This window comes from Eublepharis macularius, chromosome 3 (assembly GCF_028583425.1).
Source record: "Eublepharis macularius isolate TG4126 chromosome 3, MPM_Emac_v1.0, whole genome shotgun sequence".
Taxonomy (NCBI): Eukaryota; Metazoa; Chordata; class Lepidosauria; order Squamata; family Eublepharidae; genus Eublepharis; species Eublepharis macularius.
The window spans coordinates 38,871,618-38,894,135 of NC_072792.1; the positions used below are offsets into that span (position 1 = coordinate 38,871,618).

At 42.0% G+C, this 22,518-nt stretch overlaps 1 protein-coding gene across 1 annotated transcript in view; it reads right to left on the bottom strand.

The window, feature by feature from the left end:
• SLC15A1 (solute carrier family 15 member 1) overlaps window positions 1-22,008 on the bottom strand; it is a 63,511-nt gene extending 41,503 nt beyond the window's left edge. Inside the window, exons 1-5 of the mRNA XM_054973589.1 lie at window positions 21,954-22,008; window positions 7,067-7,095; window positions 4,926-5,010; window positions 4,692-4,833; window positions 2,572-2,691 (exon numbers count right to left, since the gene is read on the bottom strand). Coding sequence (XP_054829564.1) covers window positions 2,572-2,691; window positions 4,692-4,833; window positions 4,926-5,010; window positions 7,067-7,095; window positions 21,954-21,957 — 380 coding nt within the window. The 5' untranslated portion in view covers window positions 21,958-22,008. The remainder of the gene's footprint in view (window positions 1-2,571; window positions 2,692-4,691; window positions 4,834-4,925; window positions 5,011-7,066; window positions 7,096-21,953) is intronic.
• Window positions 22,009-22,518: the final 510 nt, after the last annotated feature.

A 22,518-nucleotide genomic window follows, 5' to 3' on the forward strand; every position in this document is an offset into this window, starting at 1 on the left:
TTTGCTAAACAAGGAAATATGGATATGCAAAATACTACAGGATATCTTTGCTCTTGAAAGCCCTAGGATTGGTTCAGGCATAATATAGTTAATTCTAGACAAGAGCAAGAGTTTAGTAGCATCTATAAGACTAAAAAAGATTGTGGTAGGGTATGAGCTTTCGTGAGCCACAGCTCACTTCTTTAGATACAGTTAGTTCTGTGAAACCAGGATTCCAGTCACAGCCAGTCACTTAATCCTAGTTTGGTTTGACAAACACTTTGCTTTAATTAACAATGTGCTATGTTTTATTATGTTTTATTTTGTAAGCCACCTCGGCAGATTCCCTGAAGAGGCAGAGCAAATTTTTTCTAAAACAAACTCCAGACGCAACTTTTTCTGTCATTCCTTTTTTAAAATGCAGTTTCTTAGCCTGCATTGCAAGAGAGCTGTAAATCCATCAGAGTTATTATATGCTGACACTGTGAAGGCTGGGAAGCAGAAGAGGGTCAGCACAGAAAGCAGTCGCTGGTTCACACTCACTTAACTTTCTAGCTTTTCAGAGTAAGGCTTTCCTCAACCCAAATCATAACATGGATACAATTCTTACCTGATCTAGTTTAGGAGACATCCCTTCCCCAAGCTCTGTCCCAAGATCTTATTCCAGTTTACCTTGCAGCCTGGCAGTGGTGAGGCAGGCAGGCAACCATCCTACTACTGTTACACCTTTTGCTATTTAGTAGAGATCTGTCACTCTGACCTGGGTAGCCCAGGTAAGCCTGATCTCATCAGCTCTCAGAAGCTAAGCAAGGTCAGCCACTGTTAATAATTGTATTTGAAACCACCAAGGAAGCTCTAAAAGACTAGAGCTGCTACACAAAGGAAGATAATGGCGAACCACGTCTGCTAGTCTTTTGCCTTGAAAACCATATGAGGTCGCCATAAATTGGCTATGACTTTACAGCCTGTCAGTTCTCTCTGATTTTGTGGTCAGACATTTCCCCCTCTTTCTGTGTGTCTGTATTGTTATGTGAAGGTATTGCCTGGAACCCCGCCTCACAGAATCTGGACATGGACTTATTATATGGACTGTGCATCACTTGGTACTGAGGCCAATATGATGCATGAAAAAGGGGGCGTCATGGGACTGGCAGGGCAACCCCCTGATCAGCACCCACAAGCCACCCTCTCTGCAAACACTCTGGAGTGGCCACACTGCACCCAGGTAAATGGGCCTGCTTGCCGAGATGCCAGTCCCTGTTGAGATTCCTGCAGGAACCAGGACTGGCAGTGAAAGAGAGAGAAGCCATTTTCCTAGAGACAGTTTTAAAATGTCAACTATTTTTCCTGTGGAAGGCATGGCCTGTCTGCTTCTCGTTATGAACTTTTTTCCAGATGGGCCTCTTGATATGGAGATGCCAGGAACAAAAGGCACTTCAAGATTTCCTGGTAATCCCACAATCAAGATAATCACTTCCACCCATCAAGCAACGGATGATCATAAAATGCAGATCACTTTGCAGCAGCTCTTCCCCTCTGTCCTTTCTTCCCTCTGGAAGTGTAGCCATGGACCATCATAAAAATCAATCACCCCACACCCTCTCTTCCTCATGTCCCTTTTGTTATTCTTGAGGTGTCACAGACACAAACATTAGGCTCCAAAGTACCCAGTCCGGATCTCCTTTATCCCACCTGAGTGGCACATTATTTACCTTTGTTAAATTTCCTGAGAACCATTTGACAGGGCATAAGCCCACCCCGGGTCTAGCCTAGGGGCTGAAATTGGCTATATAAGGGAGATGCTCAAACTCCTGAGGGCTCCTCCTACCCCACCCCACCTGGTGCGTTGCTGGCATCTCACTAGGCATTTGCTACTGGATCTCTGCTCTTGCCAGGACAGGTGTGTATTGCCCACCAATGATGCCCCTGCTAATGCAACAGTCTCTATTTTTCTCATCTGTTATTTCCTAGTCTTGTAATGAATGTGTGTGTGATTCTCATGTACTTTTTACTCAAGCTTATTAAGTAAAGTCTTCAATTCATTGAAATATTAGTCTCCTCACTTATTGGGTGTGTCTCAGGAACTCTGACCCTGGTATATATAGGTCTTGATCCCTTAAGAATAGCCTGCTGCTTATTAATTCCCCATCTTTAAGGCAGTTTGGCTAACAAAAGGTGATTGCCTCCTCTGACCCATGATGCCTCATTTAAATTGAAAGGGCTAAACTGCTTCCCATCTGAATTCTCACATACCTAGCAATTAATTTTCAGTGCAGGCTATATAGCTGATTTCTTAAAGTTGTAATAAAGATTACAAGAGTTGCCTACAGAAGCAACTTTGAAGTCTTGCAGCAATTTGTGACAAGAGCATGAGGACTGAACCACTTCCTCCATCGAAGCAGATCTGCAGTTTTATTGATAATGCTCGATGGACTTTGCATCAGCTTATTACTCCTGTCATGTGGCAAAGAGCAAGAACCAAGGTTACAACAAATAAAACCACAGTAAACATAGGATTTGTGCTACACTGAATCACAAACATGTCACAATGTGCATTTGTGTGTAAAACAAGAAATAAGTGCTGTAACTTACATGGGAATCTCAATGTTATCCGGGATGCCATCCCTGTTGCCATCTGTCAAATCATTTATAGAACTTATTGACAAGACTACTTGCCCAACTGTGTAAACAATAGACAGGGAAATAATGGTCCTGTTGGAAAGGAAGCAGACAAAAGATGCATCTTTAACAGCTATTTCTTTCTTGAACATGTTCTTGATTGTTTGGAAAAGTAATCCATTACATGATAGGAGCAGCTATCATTGGTCATATACAAATATAACAATGTCAGTTCAATATCTGATGCTTAGGTGATTCCTGTTATACCCATTTCCCTTCTATGTAAAGACAATCTGAAATCTGATCAAATATGAAAAACACAGTGAGATTAACAGTCTAAACCTAACCATCCTTGCGTGGAAAGAATGCTTAATTGATTTCAACAGATTTTTAGCTCGAACTATGAACAATATCACACTTTACACAATTGCTGTTGTGTACACACTGGTGTTACATACCGCTTTCTGCAGCAAATGAATGAAGTGTGCACAGCCTATGCACACATGTAAACACTCACATAAATATATTTGGGGGCACTGGTTTGTATTGCAGGTTGCATTTGATAAGCTGATTTTCTATAATTTAAACAAAAAGAACTCTAGGGACTGCTTCAATTAATAATAAAAGGAATGAAAAAACAAAAGTCACTAAGTGCAAAAAAAATTAAACTTCTAAGTTCTTTGATTACTCTAAAATCCCATGAAAGCATTTCGTAAAGAAGTTGTCACCATGAAGAAAAGGGATAGAGAGATGTGTTGACTATCATTATTTCTGAGGTCATTATATGACTACAGTAACAAGAGCACCTACATAGATTATATTTTATGAAAGTTGCCACTATGCAATTCCTACATACACAAGGTTTCAAATGTGGCATCTACACTCCTACAAACCAGAATTCCCAGTTCAATGAAGAATGAAGAAAACTCCAAGGTTGCTTCACAGGAGCTGGCAACAACCTGAGCTTCTCTTCAACTATTACAACAAAGCTTCCTGATATGCATAATAACTGACAAGCTCTTTCTTGCTGTTTTTTCCCCAAAATGACACTGTTCTTTGTTAGTCTATGCTTCAGTTTTTACTGGTATAAGGTATTTTTAAAAAATAAACACTCTTTTATAAGTTGTAAACTAATGCATTTCACAAAAGAACCCTACCAAGTTTGTTAGTGATTAAACTTATCAAGAATAAAAACATAAAGCTTGCCATGAGAATTACAATATAAAGCTTGCCATAACACAAGTTGAAATGTGGAATCTGCAAAGATTTTATGCCCAAACAAGAACGAATAGTGTCAAACCTTCAAGTCAACTTATTTTTATTTCTGTGTAGAAACATACAAAAATTACAGATCGCCAATGTCTATTTCGTCAGATCTCAGAAGCTAAGCAAGGTCGGCCTTGGTTAGTAATTAGATGGGAGACCTCCAACGAAGACCAAGTTTGCAGAGGCAGGCAATGGCAAACCACCTCTGTTAGTCTCTTGCCATGAAAACCCCATCAGGGGTAGCCAAAAGTCAACTCTGACTTGAGGGCTGGATTTCATTTTTCATCTTTACCGAAGCAAGACAGGCAGAAATTCAACAGATGCTGGCACCTTGGTAGAGACCATGCCTGGCTGGCATCTGTTAAAAGTGTAGAATGGCAGTCAGGAAGAAAGAGAATAACTGTAATTTTTGTTTTAGAATTGGGACAAACCTTGATGTCAGTCACCCCAGAGGAGTATATATTAATGACATTAGTTTCACAAAAGTATTATTTCCCCATCTATTTCAGATTTTTGTAACATTAGAACAATGGCTTGGATTTAAACGTTGCCTTGCTGTAGCAGAAGCGACTTCTCCTGAAGCAAGGGGAGGGCAAATGTTATTAGAGATTCTCTTTCTCTTGCAACTCTCCATGCATATCTTACGCCATTGCAAAGGCACCTAATCCTCACAAGGGACTTTTCAGGAACTTCACAAGAAAGGAGGGAAGTGGAGATTATTCCATTATGACACACAAACTCTGCTCAGGTCCAAATGACTGCATTTCTTAAATCTGTTCAGTTGTATTTCCAGTGTAATCATTTCAACATTCTAAATTTGCACTCACTTGAACTTTCCCAAAAAGGAGTCCGCTATGAGTGCTCCAAGGATAGGTGTTAAATAGCAGAGGGCAACAAATGTATGGTAAATTGCTGTTGAAAGATCATCATTCCAGTGGAGAAAATACTTGAAATAGAGAACAAGCACAGCTGTTGGAAGGAAATAATAAGAAATTAGAAAAGAACCACTCCGTAGCCACAAATATGTAACAAGAGTAGAACAACAACAATAACAAAATTACCTCGCATTCCATAATAGGAGAATCTTTCACAGAATTCATTGATGACTATGAAGAAGATGCTGATCGGGTAGCCAAAGCAACCTGGCTGAGAGAGCAAAAAGAGAGAAGAATTTGAACGGTAACCGTTACAACCTATTGAGTGAACATAATTCTATGTAAGAAACAAATGAAATCAGAGAATAAGCACAGCTGAATGTAACGGCAACCCAAAATTTATCTGTTTTCTAAGGAAGTATTGTTGGACTGGAATTATTTTGTTATCAGTATCCCACAACTATTGTTCTGAAGTTAATAGCAGACTAAAGTTCACAGAAGTCAGTATGGGATACCACGGCAACCCCCCATTCTAGGCACTGTCCCACTTGTTAGGTCCAGGCCTGTTTAGTTCCAGAGATTAAAATTTATCTTATCCGCTACAACTATTTTCCAGGCCCTTATCATTCTCATGTAAGTATGGGAGCACTGTATGTTGACAATCCCAAAAACAAGTAACAGCCATGTTTGAGGCATATAAGGTAACACTTAAATAACGCGGGGGGTGGGGGAATGGCCCTGGAAAAGGAGGGAGGAAGATCCTCCTTGCCTGTTCAGTTAGATCCATTCCTGGCCCAGCCCAAGTATATGGGGAGGGAATAAGACCACTGGCCCACCAGCTGTAATGGCCAACTGGGCCCTGGTTCTAGAGAAAAAAATTCATGATGCCAAGCCACAACCACTTCTACATGAAAATATATGGAATCTAAAGTTACAGCCATGACCATAAAGGATGTTAAAATTTGTATAAACATAAGACAAAAGTAACTGCTGTTTCACATAACAAATGTGATTAACATGCAGTTCTCGATGCAGTTTGTTGCATAATTTCTTGTTGAACAGGATTCATAGCCTGTACCAAATGGCACTAGTCTTGTGCAGTAAAGGACTTACGTGCACCCACATCTTTGGATCCAGTCCTTAAATGGGACCCTCTAAAGAAATACTAATGACAATACAAAAACAGTCAGATCCCATGTGAAGAAGAGGTGGACTGGGAAGTTAAAGTGGCCAAGGAGCAACTCAGAGCCAAGCTACACGTGACGCCTTACACAGGTTTGACACTTGTCAGCTTCCCTCAAGTTTTGATGGGAAATGTAGGCGTCTTGGTTTTACAGCTTGGCTCTCCATTACAGCTGCAAGACCAGGATGCCTACATTTCCCATCAAAACTTGAGGGAAGCTGACAAGTGTCCAACCTGTGTTAGGCGTCACTTGTAGTTCGGCTCTCAGGCTGAGTGGCCTCTGGGGCAACAAGCCAGCATAGCAGCGGCTACCTGGTTCAGCTGAGCGGCACCTTCAGACTTGTGAGAGTTATTGGGGATTAGCTCTACTTGCTCCAGGTGGCCAGAGGTCCTCCAGGGCATTGGCCCACTGGGAACTTTCCCTGTAACTGGCCAGTCTGTCTCTGCTGTGATGCCCATTGATTTCAATACGCTTAATTGCACTCAATTCTGAACCAGACTGGTAGAGCGTTCTTGCTAGACTGTTAAAAATAATTTGTATGAAAATATTTTACTTGTGGATACATTTGATGTAAGATTAAAGAAAATAATATGTAGAATTCTAATTGATAAAGAATGGCAATATAAATCCTACTTTAGCTGATTATGCTGGCATGATCAGTGGAGCAGTCACCAAGAAGATCACTTTATATGCTTTTATTAGTCCCATAAATTGTACAACATGCACTCTTAACAGCTCTGTAAATATGGAAATTGCCACACTTTTCTATAACGAAAGGTCTAGCAGTCTACACAAGACCAAAGTACTTTAGGACATTATAGACCAAAACCAATACTCTGAAATTTGCCTTCAAAAACAAGCAGCTAACACAGACTCTAGAGCATACAGTCTCAAAAATATCGGGCTGGATTCAGATTGAGTCTTCCACTCATGAAAGGTGCTTCCATCAATGGAACACAACTCTCCCCCCTTCACAACCCACTGATTTCCCCAAAATGCTGCTCCCGGGGGACTCTTTCAGGAAGAGTATAAGAGGCAAATCAGGGATCTGCAGCAGGAAGGGGAAATTATTGAAAATTACCACACCTCTTAGCAGGAAATTTAGTCTGGATCCAGCCCATAATGCTCATCAGAAACACTTACCACAGATTTTCTAGGCCCTATGTCTTTCTCTAGAGAGAAAAAAGAAAAAAAATGTGAAAATCAGTAAGCAACCTTCACAAATGTAGCATTAGAACACACCGACACATCGTGGTTTTATTTTACTACTGAGCAAATAAGATATTAGCTATATTTTATGGTAGTTTTTAAAAATCAAAAAGCCGCAGAAAGGATTTGGGGTCATATTTCCAACAAGCTTGAACATAGATAAAATGAAATCAAGTGTCTGAAATTCATGAGGAAATACATAAATATATAAGCACACTATCATTATCATTATCTCTATTTTCCACAGTCCACCAGATGTTTGGAAAGGAATTTTTGGTCCCTCACTGACAGAGATTTTATCCAAGAATTTAGGAGTCAGTGAGGTATCATCTTAGTATGTGGTATGTTCCAAATACTGGTGCTGTTTGCAACTGTTGAATTGTTATCCCATCTATGCCAATATCATCCAGGAGTTTAGTTAGTCCTTTTGGAATTGCACCTAGAGCTCCTATTACTACTGGAATAACTGTTGTATGTTTCTCACAGAGATGCTGGACTTCACATCTTAGATCTGTTATCTTTTCAGCCTCTTTTTCCTCAATTTGACTGTCACCTGAGATTACCACATCAATCGGTTTGACCTTCTTACTTTCAACCACAGTAATATCCAGAGTATTATGTTCTAGCTTCTTAACCATTTAGATTTTGAAATCCCAGGTGATCTTAACTTGCTCTTTTTCAACAACTTTCTCGGCTTATGTTTCTACCAGTATTTTATAGATGGTAGCATGTACTTTTTGAATAAATCCCAATAAAGTATTACAGCTGCTTTATTACAGCACTTTTTATAGTCAGTTTGTGCAGTCTTACCGCACCCACTGATGAGATGGTCAACCATTTAATCTGCCTTGTTACATAAGCTAAACTTGCAGTCATTCGTAGCCTTTTCCATTTTTGCTTTCATATAGTTCGTTCTTAATGCCTGTTCTTGCGTGGCTAATATAAATCCTTCTGGCTCTTTTTTCAATATCCCTTGCATTAGCCATTTCCACTTGCTACTCTTATCAACTTTACTAATTATTATTATAGTTATGTAATTTGTAAGTGAAAACATGGAACGATGCATAGGTTTTAAAGCAAGGGCCAGCAACCTATTGCATTCACAATTATGCTGTGTGGTACTCATCCAGCCTACGACAATCCACTCCTTCAGCACTGAACAGATTAAGGGACCGGATGGTGGAAGAAATCGAGGCCATCACGGTAGGGCCTGGCAAAACCTGAAGACCCAATGGCCAGTAAGGAAGGCTGTGGTTCCAGTTGGTACAAAACACAGGATAGGAGATTGCTGAAATTGGCTCCCAATTAAAAAACGGGTTTTTTTTCTCTTTTTATGACTGCATGTGGTTGGTTAGCTCCATGAACAGACAAAAATGGTAAGATGTCTTTTCATTTTAGCCTTTCCCGGACAAATTTGGATTTGTTCTATAGAAGGGTTGTATGGTTAGCACTTTCTGTTCTGAAAGTGTTGTCACATGTGAAGTTTTCAGTGATGTTTTCCAGATGATGCATGAGAATTTTTTTCTTGACGAAGCAGAGATGATTGAATCTGTCTGAAAGGTGGTCACACAGGATATCAGAAGCAAAGCAGTGTTTGTGAATGTAAAAGTGAATATCATGCCACAGAAGAAAGTTACAAAATTGTTGAATGCATTGTGAAAAACAGAAAGCTGTTTACAGACTGGGAATACGCAAGAAAACTCTTAGTTGTTGGGAGGTTTCAATAACGTTCAATGATGTGCCAAATAAAACTGCAATCATATCTAGAATAAAAGTACCACTGATCTCTACCATAACAGTTGAGAGATGCATAAACAAAGTTGCAGTAAAGGAAAAACAGTTGATTGAAAGAGACAGTGGTGTTTAACACTGCACTTCATGAGAGTCTGGATATAAAAAGTGTTGCCTGCTTGGCAATTGTGTCACATTATGCTTCCATTGAAAACTGAGAGGAACTTTGCTGCCTGAAACCTCTGAATGGCACAACAAAAATGGGGAAGAAGCAGCAAGAACTTTTGTAAACCATTTCAAAGAACAAGGAAGTGACATAAGAAAAAATATTTTATGTATATATTTAATTTTTTTTAAATTATCATAACAAATGTTTCCTTTAATAGCAGGTATGGTGTACAGTTGTTCTGAACTTATTGTATAATTAAAATAATAAAAATATACATGCTCTCATCTTTACAAATTGTCAATTGCAAATTGTTCATAGATTCTATGAATACCAAGGTAGAATAAAAGGGTCCATTCAAATGCATTCTAACAATTGTTGCACCTTACAAGATGGATTGTAATAATTCCAATAGTTAATATACGGTAATATAGGGGGTACAGATTTCTGTAGTGGTCATGCTTTACAGATCTGTAAATAAAGGGGATGGTTTTGTGTGTGTGCGTGCACACATGCATGCATGTAATATTTACTAGTCCTGTTTTGGAAATGTACAAAGGTTTGTTAATTCCGTAAATGCAGGATTTGTACTGAGATCAATCTGAGAGTTTTCTTATATTCTAGCTCTGGTGGTTCATTAACATTTGCATAGATGTACAGAACTATCTCCTGCCAAAAGACTCACCCTACCACCTCATGTTTTTGCTTAATTTCTGTTGTGGAACCAATCCTTTGCTGTCTGCTGGAAGTTACTGGTTAACAGGGCTGGAATTTTACCTAGGGATATTGACTGACTAACAGGCCCTGGGGTTTTTACCTTCCTCACAGCAAAGAGGATATACTGTATATGGCTGATTGCATGGTTAATTAAGGATAACTATCACAACTGGCCGTTGAACTAGTAGGCATCGGCTGGGGAACATAGTACAGGCTGTGCAAGGGTGGGCTCCTGGCATAACCATAAAAGAGGGGGTCCCCTTAAGGGGCTCTGTGGAGGGCAGGGTACAAGCCAGCCAACCTCAGAGCTGAAGCATTGACCGTGCCTCCAAGGGGATGATGATGGGTAGGGAACAGAGGTTTCTGCCACATCCACCCTAATACCAACCGTCTCAACCCTCTTGTTGGAATAACTGAGGGGAGAAAGTACTGACAGCAGTTGGGCTGCTAGCTGCGCCCACTGTCCCAAACTACACTGCACTAAGAACCAAGGAACCTGTAATCAATAAAATTGTGGCCAGCATGGTGAGTTAGTTTCATTTCCCCAACACAGTGTGCCTGTGGCATCTTTCCCCTCCCCTTCCCTCCAAGAGTGGGCATAACTCTACTCCAGGTACAAATGGCTGTGCAAATTTATGTTTCTAATATACATTACCACTTACTTAAGTTAATTTAACCACAGTTTCTAGGGTAATGGGCCTATAGCTTTGGACCTTTATTAAACCTTGAAAGGCAATTGTTGCAAAATCAGACTTTTTTCCTATACAAAATTCAACTTTCTGCTGCATCCAACACATGAACAAGCTGTTGACATCTTGCACAGCTAGTGTTGATGAGATTGGAATATATACATGAGAACTGCAACAAGAATTGCTTAACAGATTTGAAGATTCCCAGTGATTTGTCCAGATATTTTTATTTCTAATTAAGCCCTCAAACTTCATCTACTGTGACTTGGATTTGTCTTCTCTTCTGTGGATGAATCTCTTGGAATTTAAAAAACTTCCTTCCAACCACGGAACAGCAAGGCAGTCACAAGTTGGGAGAAGACACCCAGGGGAGGAAGGGGGAAGGGGGTGTTCTGTAGCCATAGGCATGCCAATCTCATCCCTGCAAACCCTGATAGGCAGCTCTGATGGCCAAACACAGACCTCCTGTGTTGCTGAATGGGACCCATGCTTATAAATAGCCATGGTCTCCCAGGCTGGGTTTCACTTTCTGCGAGCAGTGGAGTGGGACAGAGCTCTTGCTTGCTACTTGCTAGCCTTTGGAGAGAGAGAGAGAGACTGAGAGAGTCGGCCGCCACCACAACCCACCTTCCCACATAGCTGGGAGTACCAGCGTGCCCCGCTTTGGCATCCACGATCCACGGTTCGGGAACGGGAGATGATTGGTGTGGATCGTTAATTTGGGATCATCGCCAGCGCCAAACCACAATCCGCTGGCTCGTTAATTTTTTTTGGATCGTGCCCATCTCTAGTTTGAACCCATCAAGAAAGATCTCAGAGAATGGCCGGCTCCAGCATCACTGGCACCTGAGGCAGCTTAATGCTGCCTCTGTGCGCACACACAAGCGTGCAACAGACTGCATGATGATATCACTGCATGTGACATCATCACGCAGGGGCTGACACACACATGGGGGGCCTTCCAGCCCTCCCGTTCAGTTGCTCTGTGGGCCAGGCACAGCCAGCTGCTCTGGCTGCCGGCTGTGCCTTGCCCACAGAGCAACTGAATGGGAGGCTGCCCGCTCAGCTGCCCCATGCTGCTGCCGCGAGCATGCACTCCTGGCCGGTGGTGGTGGCGGTGGCAGCTCTGTGGCGTGTGCCCCTGCCCCTGGGCCAGCGCCCCTCCGGCACCTTAGCGCCCTGAAGCTGCGGCCTCACTGGCCTCAATGGGCGAGCCGGCCCTGTCTCAGAGTCTATTTTGGCCTGCTAGATGTCCCCTTAATTGAAATTTAACTGTTTGCAGAAAGCTTTTGGATTCACATACCTGTCTGAACAGGTATTTCTGTGAACTCCCCAAAACTGGTTAACAGGCAATCACTCAGAAGTTCAGTGTAAAGTTATCAGTGTCCAGCACTTATTTGGGTATTGTAGCAAAGAAAACCAAGGGCAAGAATCACACTAAACTGGCAAGAGCTCTATTCTAATTTAATATTCTATTAATCATTAATGCTGTGTACTGGGATGAGCTTCAGGCTAAGTTAGGCTCCTAATGCTCCTAATTCATTGTTCATTGGTTACTTTTTGTTAGCAGCAACCAATCGATCCACAGAAATAAAGACCAACCAAAGGGCTGCAAATCAGTTACATTGTATATAGTTGATGCAAATTAAGGATTCTAGTTGTGTGTGTTCTTATTGGTTACTGTTTGAAAGGGGCGTGGGTTTTATGTGTATATATTTGCCCCTGTTGAGCCTATGCTTCTGGTCTTCAGCAAAGATGTTGTTATGAGCTGAAATCCTTACTAGCTGAAATCACTATGAGCAGAAATCACAATACTTAATAATCAAGATTATTTTTAATTTATTTAGTTTATTACTGACCAGGGCTTTTTTTCAGGGGGAACGCGGGGAAATGGAGTTCCGGAACCTCTTGAAAATGGTCACATGGCTGGTGGTCCCGCCCCCTGATCTCCAAACAGAGGGGAGTTGAGATTGCCCTCCGCACAGCTGCACGGAGGGCAATCTAAACTCCCCTCTGTCTGGAGATCACTGGGCGGGGCCAACAACCTGTTGTTTGGTTTCTCTTTTAATTTTTGCCTTGTTTTCCATGTTTGCAAAGACAGTTGCCCAAAGCCATCCCTGAGGGAGCCTGGTGTAGTTTTGATCCAGGGCTGGGTTTGGCTCAGTCCCCTTGATGATACTACTGCTAATGTCAAAAACTGATACCATCAGCTAATTAATATGCAGTCCAACTGCTAATCTTAAACATTTGCTTGCTACGTGACGACTTCTTATTCCTCTTGCTTTTGCTAGTACTTGAAGGCCTTGGTTTATTATTTTTCTGATTATTACAGTTAAATGTTGCTGACGGTGTCTGTAGCCTGTAAGAAAGTGAGAGTATGCCAAGTGTTTTTAGTATGCCAAGTGTTTTTAGGCTGTTCCTTACATGTCCAAACAGCCATCTTAAAGATGCTCCGGCTCAGGGATGTAGAGTACATGCTTTGCATCTAGAAGATCCCAGCTTCATTCCTTGAGATCTTCAATTATAAGTTCTACAATAGCAAATATAGGAGAAATACCATTCTCTACATGAAACACTGTAGATCCACAGCCAATGAGAGTAGATAATATTGAGTCAGATGTACCAGAAATTTGTCTCTGTAACAGACATGAAAATAAGGGAGGCAGAGTGGAGGAGAGAAGGAGAGTGCAATTGAAAGCTGGATGATCTAGTAAATTTCTAAATCTGTTTTTATGATAAACTCAAGATAAAATTGTGACAGTTCGGTGTTTGTTAAAATATTTGTTATAATTATACTTCACTATAACTCTAGCAATATTATGAGCGCAGAACAAATGGGAGGCTTTTTCTGTGTTTGCTTTAAATGAAGAGATACTGATTTTGGGCTTACAGAGCATGCACATTTTATTGCTTATATAACAATAGTCGCTGTGGTAGTTCCTTTTTATAAAAAAGGCAGTAGAAAAGACCCCGCCAATTATAGGCCTATAAGTTTACTAAGTGTCATCAGCAAGCTTTATGCCAAACATCTCCTGGAAAAATGTACATCATGGTTGGAGCAGGATGATATAATGGTCCAGGAACAAGCTGGGTTTAGGCAGGGTAGATCTACGATGGACCATTGTCTCATACTCCAGCACCTCATTGAAAAATATTCTGGTAAGGGACCATCCTCCCTGTATGCAGCTTTTATTGATCTTAAAGCGGCCTTTGATTCCATCTCCAGATCTATTCTTTGGAACAAATTAGAAGCCTCTACTATAGACAGGAGGCTCTTAGCTCTTATACGTGTTCTTTATGAACAAACCTCACTGAGGGTGAGATGTACTGGTCAGGGACATTTAACAGATAAAATCCCCACCTTTAAAGGAGTTAGGCAGGGGTGTATGTTAGCCCCAGTTCTTTTTAACTTTTATCTCAATGATGTGGTGGACCATCTAAATGGGACTGATCTCCACTCGCCTAAATTGGCACGGTGTCCCATTTCCATTCTCCTGTATGCGGGTGATGTGGTCATTCTCTCTAGAACTCCTATTGGTTTAAGGAGAACACTCAAGAGATTTGCCAGCTATTGTAATAACTACAAACTGGACATTAGTTATCAAAAGACGAAGGTGATGGCCTTCGGTAAGAGACCTCAAAGTAGAAATTGGAGTATAAATGGCCATATTCTTGAGCAGGTTACTCATTATCGTTATCTCGGAATGATTATCCAAGCTTCAGGATCCAAGGTCGCGCATAGTCATGCACCAGCATGTGTGGGAGATAGATCTGCTCAAAGTATACTTAAGTTCTTCCGCACTTTAGGGGGATATTTTGGCAGGCGGCCTTAAAATTGTTTAGGGCCAAATCACTAACTCAGATGTTATACGGGTCCCTTCTTGGACCACCAACTTCTTGTTTTGCACCTTTAGAGTTAGTTCAATAGAAATTTTTGAGAGTGGTCCTTCAAGTTCCAAAGTGTGTTTCTAATGCAATGGTTCGCCTTGAGACTGGCATGCAGAAAGTTGAAGCAAAGATCACCCTGCATTCCATTTTCCTATGGATAAGGATAAATTTAAATCCTTGTGGTTTATTACCCCTAATCTTAACCGATGATTTTCAGTCTAAGTGGATGATTGCCACTAGACAGAAAATTAGGGCAATAGGATTTCCCCCCCAAGTGCTTCTCATGATGGGAAGCGATCGAGCAAGGCAAATGGTTAGGCAAAGGATTGATGATATTGAATGACAATCTGATTTACAAGGCACTCCTGCTTTCATAGCTCCTCCTAGTAACAGATACATTTCTGCACCTGCTTTTTATTTATCCATTCTGGAGGTAAATAATCTCAGGAGAGCGCTTACTTTGGCCAGATGTTCTGCCTTACCCTCTGCTGTTCTGGATGGCAGATTTAATAAGATTCCTTGGAATGAGAGGCTATGTCCTTGCATACTTGGGGAGGTTGAAACCCAGGAACATGTTTTCCTGAGATGCCCTTTCTATAAGGAAGCACGTATGAGATTTATTATTCCCTTTCTGGAAGGTGTCTCAGAACATTCGGATAAGAACAAATTAGAGAAACTGCTGTCAAACTCAGATTCTACTGCATTACACCAGATAGCGAAATTTTGTACTCTGGTCGTTAAAGCCCATTAGAGTGTAGGCCTCCATTTCGGTTGCTTGCTTAGAACTATGCTGACTTCCTGGTCTTTACAAATTTTGATAGATATTAGGAAATTATGTTTTTAAATTGTATATACTTATATGCTTCATGTTTTAAATGGTTGTAAAATGTGCACTTAAATTTTATGGTAAATGTACTGGCTAAGTGCTGTAATAAAGAATACTACTACTACTGGATGTTAAGTCCAACTCCACAGCAGTTACTAGTTTCAAGATGTACAGATTATGAACAGGATTCTGTGTTCATTGCACATAACTCCCCTCTGCCCACAAGTACTATGCCAAGATAATCTGCATTTTGCAACCTGAATACATCGTGCAGTTTAATCAATCATGAAATTTCTTCTTTGACATAAATTGGGATTTTTGACAATTTATTGTCTTTCAGTTAATTAAGGGAAGGAACAAGCAGCTATGCAGGGTACTGAAAACTTATCTTTCAGTAGGAAACTCCATTAGATACTTTAGCTTCCAAGAGTTCATCCGGCATTGCCCGCGTATGTTCAGATTCTTAGACAGCTGGTTTCACAAGCCAGGACTGTATTCTGCACTTCCACAGAAACTTAGCTTTCACACTGCTGAAATCATGAGAAATTATCTTATCTATCTACTTCACTTATACCCTACTTTTCTCCCCCAAGAGGACCTAAAGCAGCTTACATTGTTCTCTTTTCCTCAATTTTATTTTCACAACCACCCTGTGAGGTAAATTCAGGTGAGAGGATGTGACTGGACCAAGGTCACCTAGTAAGCTTCCATGGCAGAATGGAGATTCCAACTTGGGTTTCCCAGATCCCAGTTCTACACTCTTGTTATATCATGCTGGCTGTCAATTATGATTAATGTCTGGGAGTAATGTTAGTGTTTTCAATGTCAGTTTTAGTTTCCACTAGTGTGTTTGACAAGTACTGTATTAATGACAAGTGCTGTATTAACTTAATCCATTTTTCCAAGGATTCGGGACTTGCCTTTACCCACCTCCATTTTATTCCCCCCACAATCTTCCAATATAATACATGCTACCATCTGTCAACAATGCTCTTTTGACATCTTCAAGACAACCACCACAGGAAAAAATTAAGGCATCCAAGTTTGACAAACAATGGCACCATTCATAACATTTCATTCAACCAGGATATTCATCAGCTGACCTGAAAGTCGCCACTCTTGTAACACAGAACTTCAAAGGGCTGCCCCAATGAGAAATGGCTCAATTCACCAGTGGGTTTGACCTTAACAACAGAGACTTCAACATAACTTACACTTTCCTTAGCCATTTACAAGTGTTAAATTGCTTAAAAATAACTAGATAATTAACTCTTATCACCAGCTACAGCCAGTTGAGAATTCTGTGCTTATCTTGTTTATATACTGTGACATTTCTATACAACGCTACGTTTGCATTCTCATCCCCTCCTTTCCCTCTGTATATGTTCTGGCAGCTGACTATCCGTTTTATGCGCTGTGCTTCTTGTGCATTGGTAGGCCAGCAACCATGGGTACCGTGAGCATGCTGCTCTTGGTAGTGTAATTGCCACATTTTCTTGATGGGTGCACCATATATATTTTACATTTGTATTCAGCTTTGATATATGTGAACCAGCCACTGGATTTTCCAGGTTCAACGATAACAGTATGCAACTCAGTTTACCTTGGCCTGCATAGCCCAGGCTAGCCCGATCTATTCAGATCTTGGAAGATACACTGGGGCAGTCCTGGTCAGTATTTGGATGGGAGTGGCTTCGCAGAGGAAGGCAACAGTAAACCTCCTCTTAATGTCTCGCCTTGAAAACCTTATTGTGTTGCCATAAGTTGGCTGCAACTTGACAGCACTTTACACACAACTCTGCTTGGGATTCACAGTGGGATTCAAATTAGAAGGTAAATCATGCCGTTGAGTTGCAACCAACTCACAGCAGCCCCATAAAGTTCCATCTCATGGGGTCTTTAAGGCAAGAGATCAGCAGAGGTGGCTTACCACTGCCTTCCGCTGTGTAGCAACCCTGGGCTTCCTTGCTAGTCTACAGTCCAAGTGCTAACTGTGGCTGACCCTTGTTTAGCTTCTGAGCATTGACAAGATCAGGCTATGCTGGCCTATTAAGGCTGCTCACATTCCAGTTAGACTGATTTTAATGGGATCAGGGTCTGTGCATTTGTAGGTATGTGTACCAAGGTGCTTTCTTCACTTCCTCCACCACTTCCAAGCCCCCTAAAGCTTTCTGATTTCTAGCTGAGCTTTGTCCATTATACATAGTATGGAAAGCCAGATTTATATATTACTTCAGATTAAAGTAATAACAACTGTCAGCATTTCTTGTGCAACTATGTACCCAGTGGCACTATCTTTAAGATAAAATCCAAGTACAGGAAGCATTTGTACTTTAGAATTTTGTGAACTAAGCATATCTACAGTAGGTGGTGTGAAATAAACACTATATTCCTGCTTTTCCTAGACGCGTGTGGTCCATAGTCCACAAAGCACTAACCACGGGCAGTACTATTTGGCTATTCCGGCAATTTAATACAATACTGCTGATCACCTAATAAGAATAAATACAATTAGAGAGAGTCGGGGCCTACTCAGACAATCTCCTTAGTCCTTGTCAGAGGCGGGACGTGTGCAGCTTTGCCCATTTTGTGACAAGGGAATTGTGTATATCCTCTACCATGTACATAAACAGCTTTTAGCATGCAATCTCAAATGCTTGAAAACTGGAAGGTTCCTCCCCCTGCCCCCAACTCTGAAGAGTCTGCATAAACAAGACACTGCCTCTAATGACTCTTTAGAACTGTGTATCCTAAAATGCAAACTGTGGTAGTTCAAACAATGTTACCTGAATGTGTAATTAGAGTTCTAAACTCTTTGTGCACCTGTGTGCAAAAGCAATATTAAATACATGCATTATCAATTGCCTGTTCCTTTCTTCAACACAGAGTATTTACATCTAAGTTTACCTTTTCGGCAAATGGCCTTTCTTGCATTGGCAAATGGAAATATCAATATTTAAAGAGGCATAGTATGGATCAGCTGTGAACCTATTGCACTGATGCAGGGAACTCAAAAACTGATTTAAACAGTTTTTGCAAAACTGGCAGGATCATCTGAAGTCAATGAGACAGCATTAGCTGAAGCCCAGGCCTTTATCTTCTCTTTATTTTAATGGGATGAGTGCTACAAGGAAAGCAAATGTGTAGGAGGCTGAGAGACCAGAGTTAAATAAATAACCGCTTGAAATATTTTGACTGCAAATAAGACTGTGAACTGGAGACAGTAATAAACTCAAATAGGTCTGGTCAGCCTCCACATTGTAAGAATTGCTGTATACTAATGTACAATTGCTACATGACTGGCAATGAAGAGGTAGTAAAGTAGTGAATAACAAGCAACAGGGAAGCTAATGTGGTAGCATGGCTCAAACCTATTGTTTCCTCCCTTTGGAGAAAAAATAGGGAGAAAATGTTCATTTCTAATTTGCAGATGTAATTTTGAGCATTGCATAGTGCTGGGATTAATGATAGGCAACCACTATTATGTCAAAACTCACTAACACCACAGTCAGTCTGGTTTAACATTAGCTAGTCGAAACTTTAAGTTTAGCTCAAGTCTTACTAGATTTGCCTTTCCAATTAGTGTTACTAATTCTTAGACTACTGGCTGGAGTTTGATTTGCAGTGATTAGTAGGTGACACCAAGCTCTACATCATTGGCAAACATGCTGCCTGCGGATTACCACGGTGCCTGCCAGTGTGTCTCCTGATGCTCGCTTGCTTCATCACCAAAGCAACGAACCCATCCTGGATTTGCTTTTTTCACTTTACTGGGAAAAGAAATGATTTGGGGAGAACCCATTTAGGAACTGTGGTCTCCATCACAGGAAGATGGAAGATAGGAAGGTTTTGAACTGACTAACATTTTGTAGAACCTCTTACTGTCTTATTCTTAGTTCCCCACCCACCATGGCAACCATTTTATTATGGTGCCTACTTCCTGTTGTTAAAAATCCCAAAAATGTCTCAACAAGGTTGGAGATCCTTGCTGTATGCCATGGAAAGCTTTACCTGCTGACTTCTACATAACAAGCTTCATATAAAGGGGATAGAATCAGGACAAGCTTCTTTTCTGACTAGCTAATAATTCTACTTCTACTATATAATTTCAAAGTAACCATAATTCTTATGTACTCTTTCAACATCTAACTCAAAAGTGACTTAATTCCATAAAACAGAGGGGTGGATTCAACCATTCTCCAAGTGGTCTTCCTGCAACCTAAATGGTTTTTCCTCCAATGTATGAGCCACTTTTAATACTTGAGAAATGTAATAAACAGGGCTTTTATTCAGCGGGAACGCGGTGGAACGGAGTTCCGGTACCTCTTGAAAATGGTCACATGGCTGGTGGCCCCGTCCCCATATCTCCAGATAGAGGGCAATCTAAATTCCTCTCTGTCTGGAGATCAGGGGGCTGGGCCGTCAGCCATGTGACCATTTTCTCCTAGGGCAACCCACTGAGTTCTGCCACCTCTTTTCCCAGAAAAAAGCCCTGGAAATTAATAATAATAATATAATAATTCAAGGAAGGCTTCAAGCTTTCAAAAGGAAACAACATTGTAATAAATAAACTTTGCTCAGTGAGATGGTAATCTCAGTCTACATTAACTATAAAATAATCCTTAAAGTTTTTAGTAGAACTGGGATTTAGAGCAATTTGAACTGAAACTCAATCCACATTTTGATACACCCCTCCCAAAAAGAATATATTTCAGTTATTTTTAAATTGCAAAACATTTATATTATACCTCACCTTTGTTGCCAATGGGGATCCAAAAGGGCTTACATTATTCTCTTCTATTTTATCCTCACAACCCTTTGAGGTAGGTTAGGCTGAGAAAGTGTGACTGGCATAAGATCACTAAGCAAGCTTCTATAGCAGAGTGGGGATTTGAACCTGGAACTCATAGATCCTACTCCAACCCTAACCATTCTTTTTTCTTTTTTTGGTCAAAACTTGTTTTTAAAAAGGAGTTTATAAAAACATAAATTACAGGAGGACAACTTTTAAAAAGTTTTTAATTGCACTTCAGAAACCACATATACACTCTTAGAAGTCCCACTGGAGTTTTTTTTCTCATGCAAGTAAAGAGCTGCAGCCTTTTCTTGTCAGGTCCTTGTGTTATTAACAGCGGTATAACAGGCAGAAATTCAAGAGGAACGACTGCAAGACATACAGAGACTGTGCAGACGTCACTTCTTTACATTAGGTGTACAGCTGCCATAGGCAAAGGAGCCTTGACAGAAAAGAATATAGCAACTTTATACTTATCAGGTAAAGCTATCAAAGAAAGATAACTATATAGAGGAAAACATGGATACTGGCCAAATGAAAACATTTCAGTCCCACTTCCTTCTAAGAGGGCACCCTCACTCCAAAACCAGGTTTTGAGTTTGCAGTTTTACTCTGTGCTTTTTAATGCAGAAAGTTTAAAAAATAACCAGGTGCAAAAGAAAAAAAAAAGCTCTGGTTGATCAGTTTGCTACCCAAGTGAACTTCTACACACCTGGCCTGACCTAGATCTAGGGATGCCACACTCTGGCACACCTCTTCTGCTTTTAATTATATAGGTCACCTCATTAACGGAAGACTGAAACTAAAGCACATGCACCCCATTGAAACCGAAGCTCGTGCATCCAGCGTCACCTCAAGAAAGCCTCTACAACCCTCTACGTACTCATTTGCAAATAAACATTGCTGCTTTCGGTGTGGTTTGTGGGCCTGTGTCTACCTCATGAGAGTGACCTGGGTCACATCTCTCCTAATCAGCCCATGCAGGCGTTCAGTTGTGGAAAAGGGCTGCCTCAGAACTAATTAAATGAGCTCCAGGATAGTGAATAAGAGCCACTGTTCAGTAATCCTCAGAGTGTTGGATTAGAGCCTGGGAGAGCTGGGTGCTCTGCCATGCAGCATACTGGCTGGGCCACCCACTCACTCCTTATACTTCACAGGGTCGCACTGAGGGAAAAATGGAAAGGGAAGTGCAATTAGGCCACCAATGCTAGCTAGATAAATACATGTATGCACTGCTTTGACTGAGAGGGATGAAGGTTTCCAAGGGGGCGCTCCAGAAGGCCCAGAAGGTCAGCGTCTTATCCCCCCCCCCCCCCGCCGCTGTAGCGTCTCACCATACAGACGCTCAACAAGAGACGCGTCCCCTTCCGTCACTGCACCACCATTCTGGGGAAACCGCAGCCTGCGCCTGACGGACTCCTGAAGCAACCCCAGCTCCAAGGGGGAAAGTGGCTGCCAGGCACTTAAGACACCCCGCTGGAAAAGCGACGCCTCGAGAGTCTGGCAAACAAACGCCCTTCACACCAGCAGCGACGTCCGCACCACAAATCCCGCGCTTTGCTTTCCCGGCAGCCCCCGAAGGGGAGACACGCGCAGCCTTTCCTCCTCCCACTCTTCCTTGCCCACCAATTAGGTGCAGCCGACACCCCCCCAGGCCGGCTCCTCTTCCCCTCCTTCCGTCCTCATGCTGCAGCCTCCCCCTTGCAAACTTGGGCTTTGAGGAGCATCCCTCGCCCTCGCCGCCGAACTCCCTCCAAAACGGAACAAGCGCCTGCGGACCAGGAGGGAAGGCGCCCGGCCGCTGGCTGAACAGTCAGGGCGAATCTTACCCGAACTCCTGAGCCAAGGCAATGCCCAGAGGCGTCTGAGCGCTCGGACCCAAAGGTTGCAGCCCTGAGATAAATTGCTCCCGATAAATGGCCACTTGCACCCCGCAAAGGACGGCTTTCCTCCCCCCCACCCCCCGCCCCCCGCATAGGTGCCCTCCAGCCAGTCGCCCTGGCGCATACCCATTGGTGTGCCCCGTGGATGGTGTCGCAGGAGCGGCTTGGGCAAGTGCTGGATGGAGTGGGAAGAAGAGGGTGGGAGGGCTCGCCTTTAAAGCCTCCGCTTCTGGCCCCGTTCCAAGCCCTACCCCAATAATACCTGCCCAAGGTAGCTAGGAGGAGGCAGGCAGGGAGGGGCTGGCAGGCTACTCTTGAAGGAGGCAAAAGCCACAGGAAGGAAGGACGGCAGAGCCTTTGCTCCATCTCTAAAGAGGCAGCTTCGAGGGTGGGAGGCAGAGAATGGGAGAGGGAGTAGCCTTCAGCCACCTATTAGGACCCAAATGGAAATTAGCTGTCAGTAAGGAGAGATGGGGGACTCTGAAAGAAGCATCCTCACAGGCAGAAAGAGATGTATAGAGCAAAGTGAGGTAGAGTTGCCCCAGTCGAAGCCCATTGCGTTTAGAATGGAGTAATTGCCCAGGCTTTCAGTGTTAGTGTCATCCAAGGGTATCCTCTCTTATACTACCATCTTGAAGATTTGCCCGTTTTTTTGGTTCTGAAAGCACACCTGTGGTTTTAACCACAACAT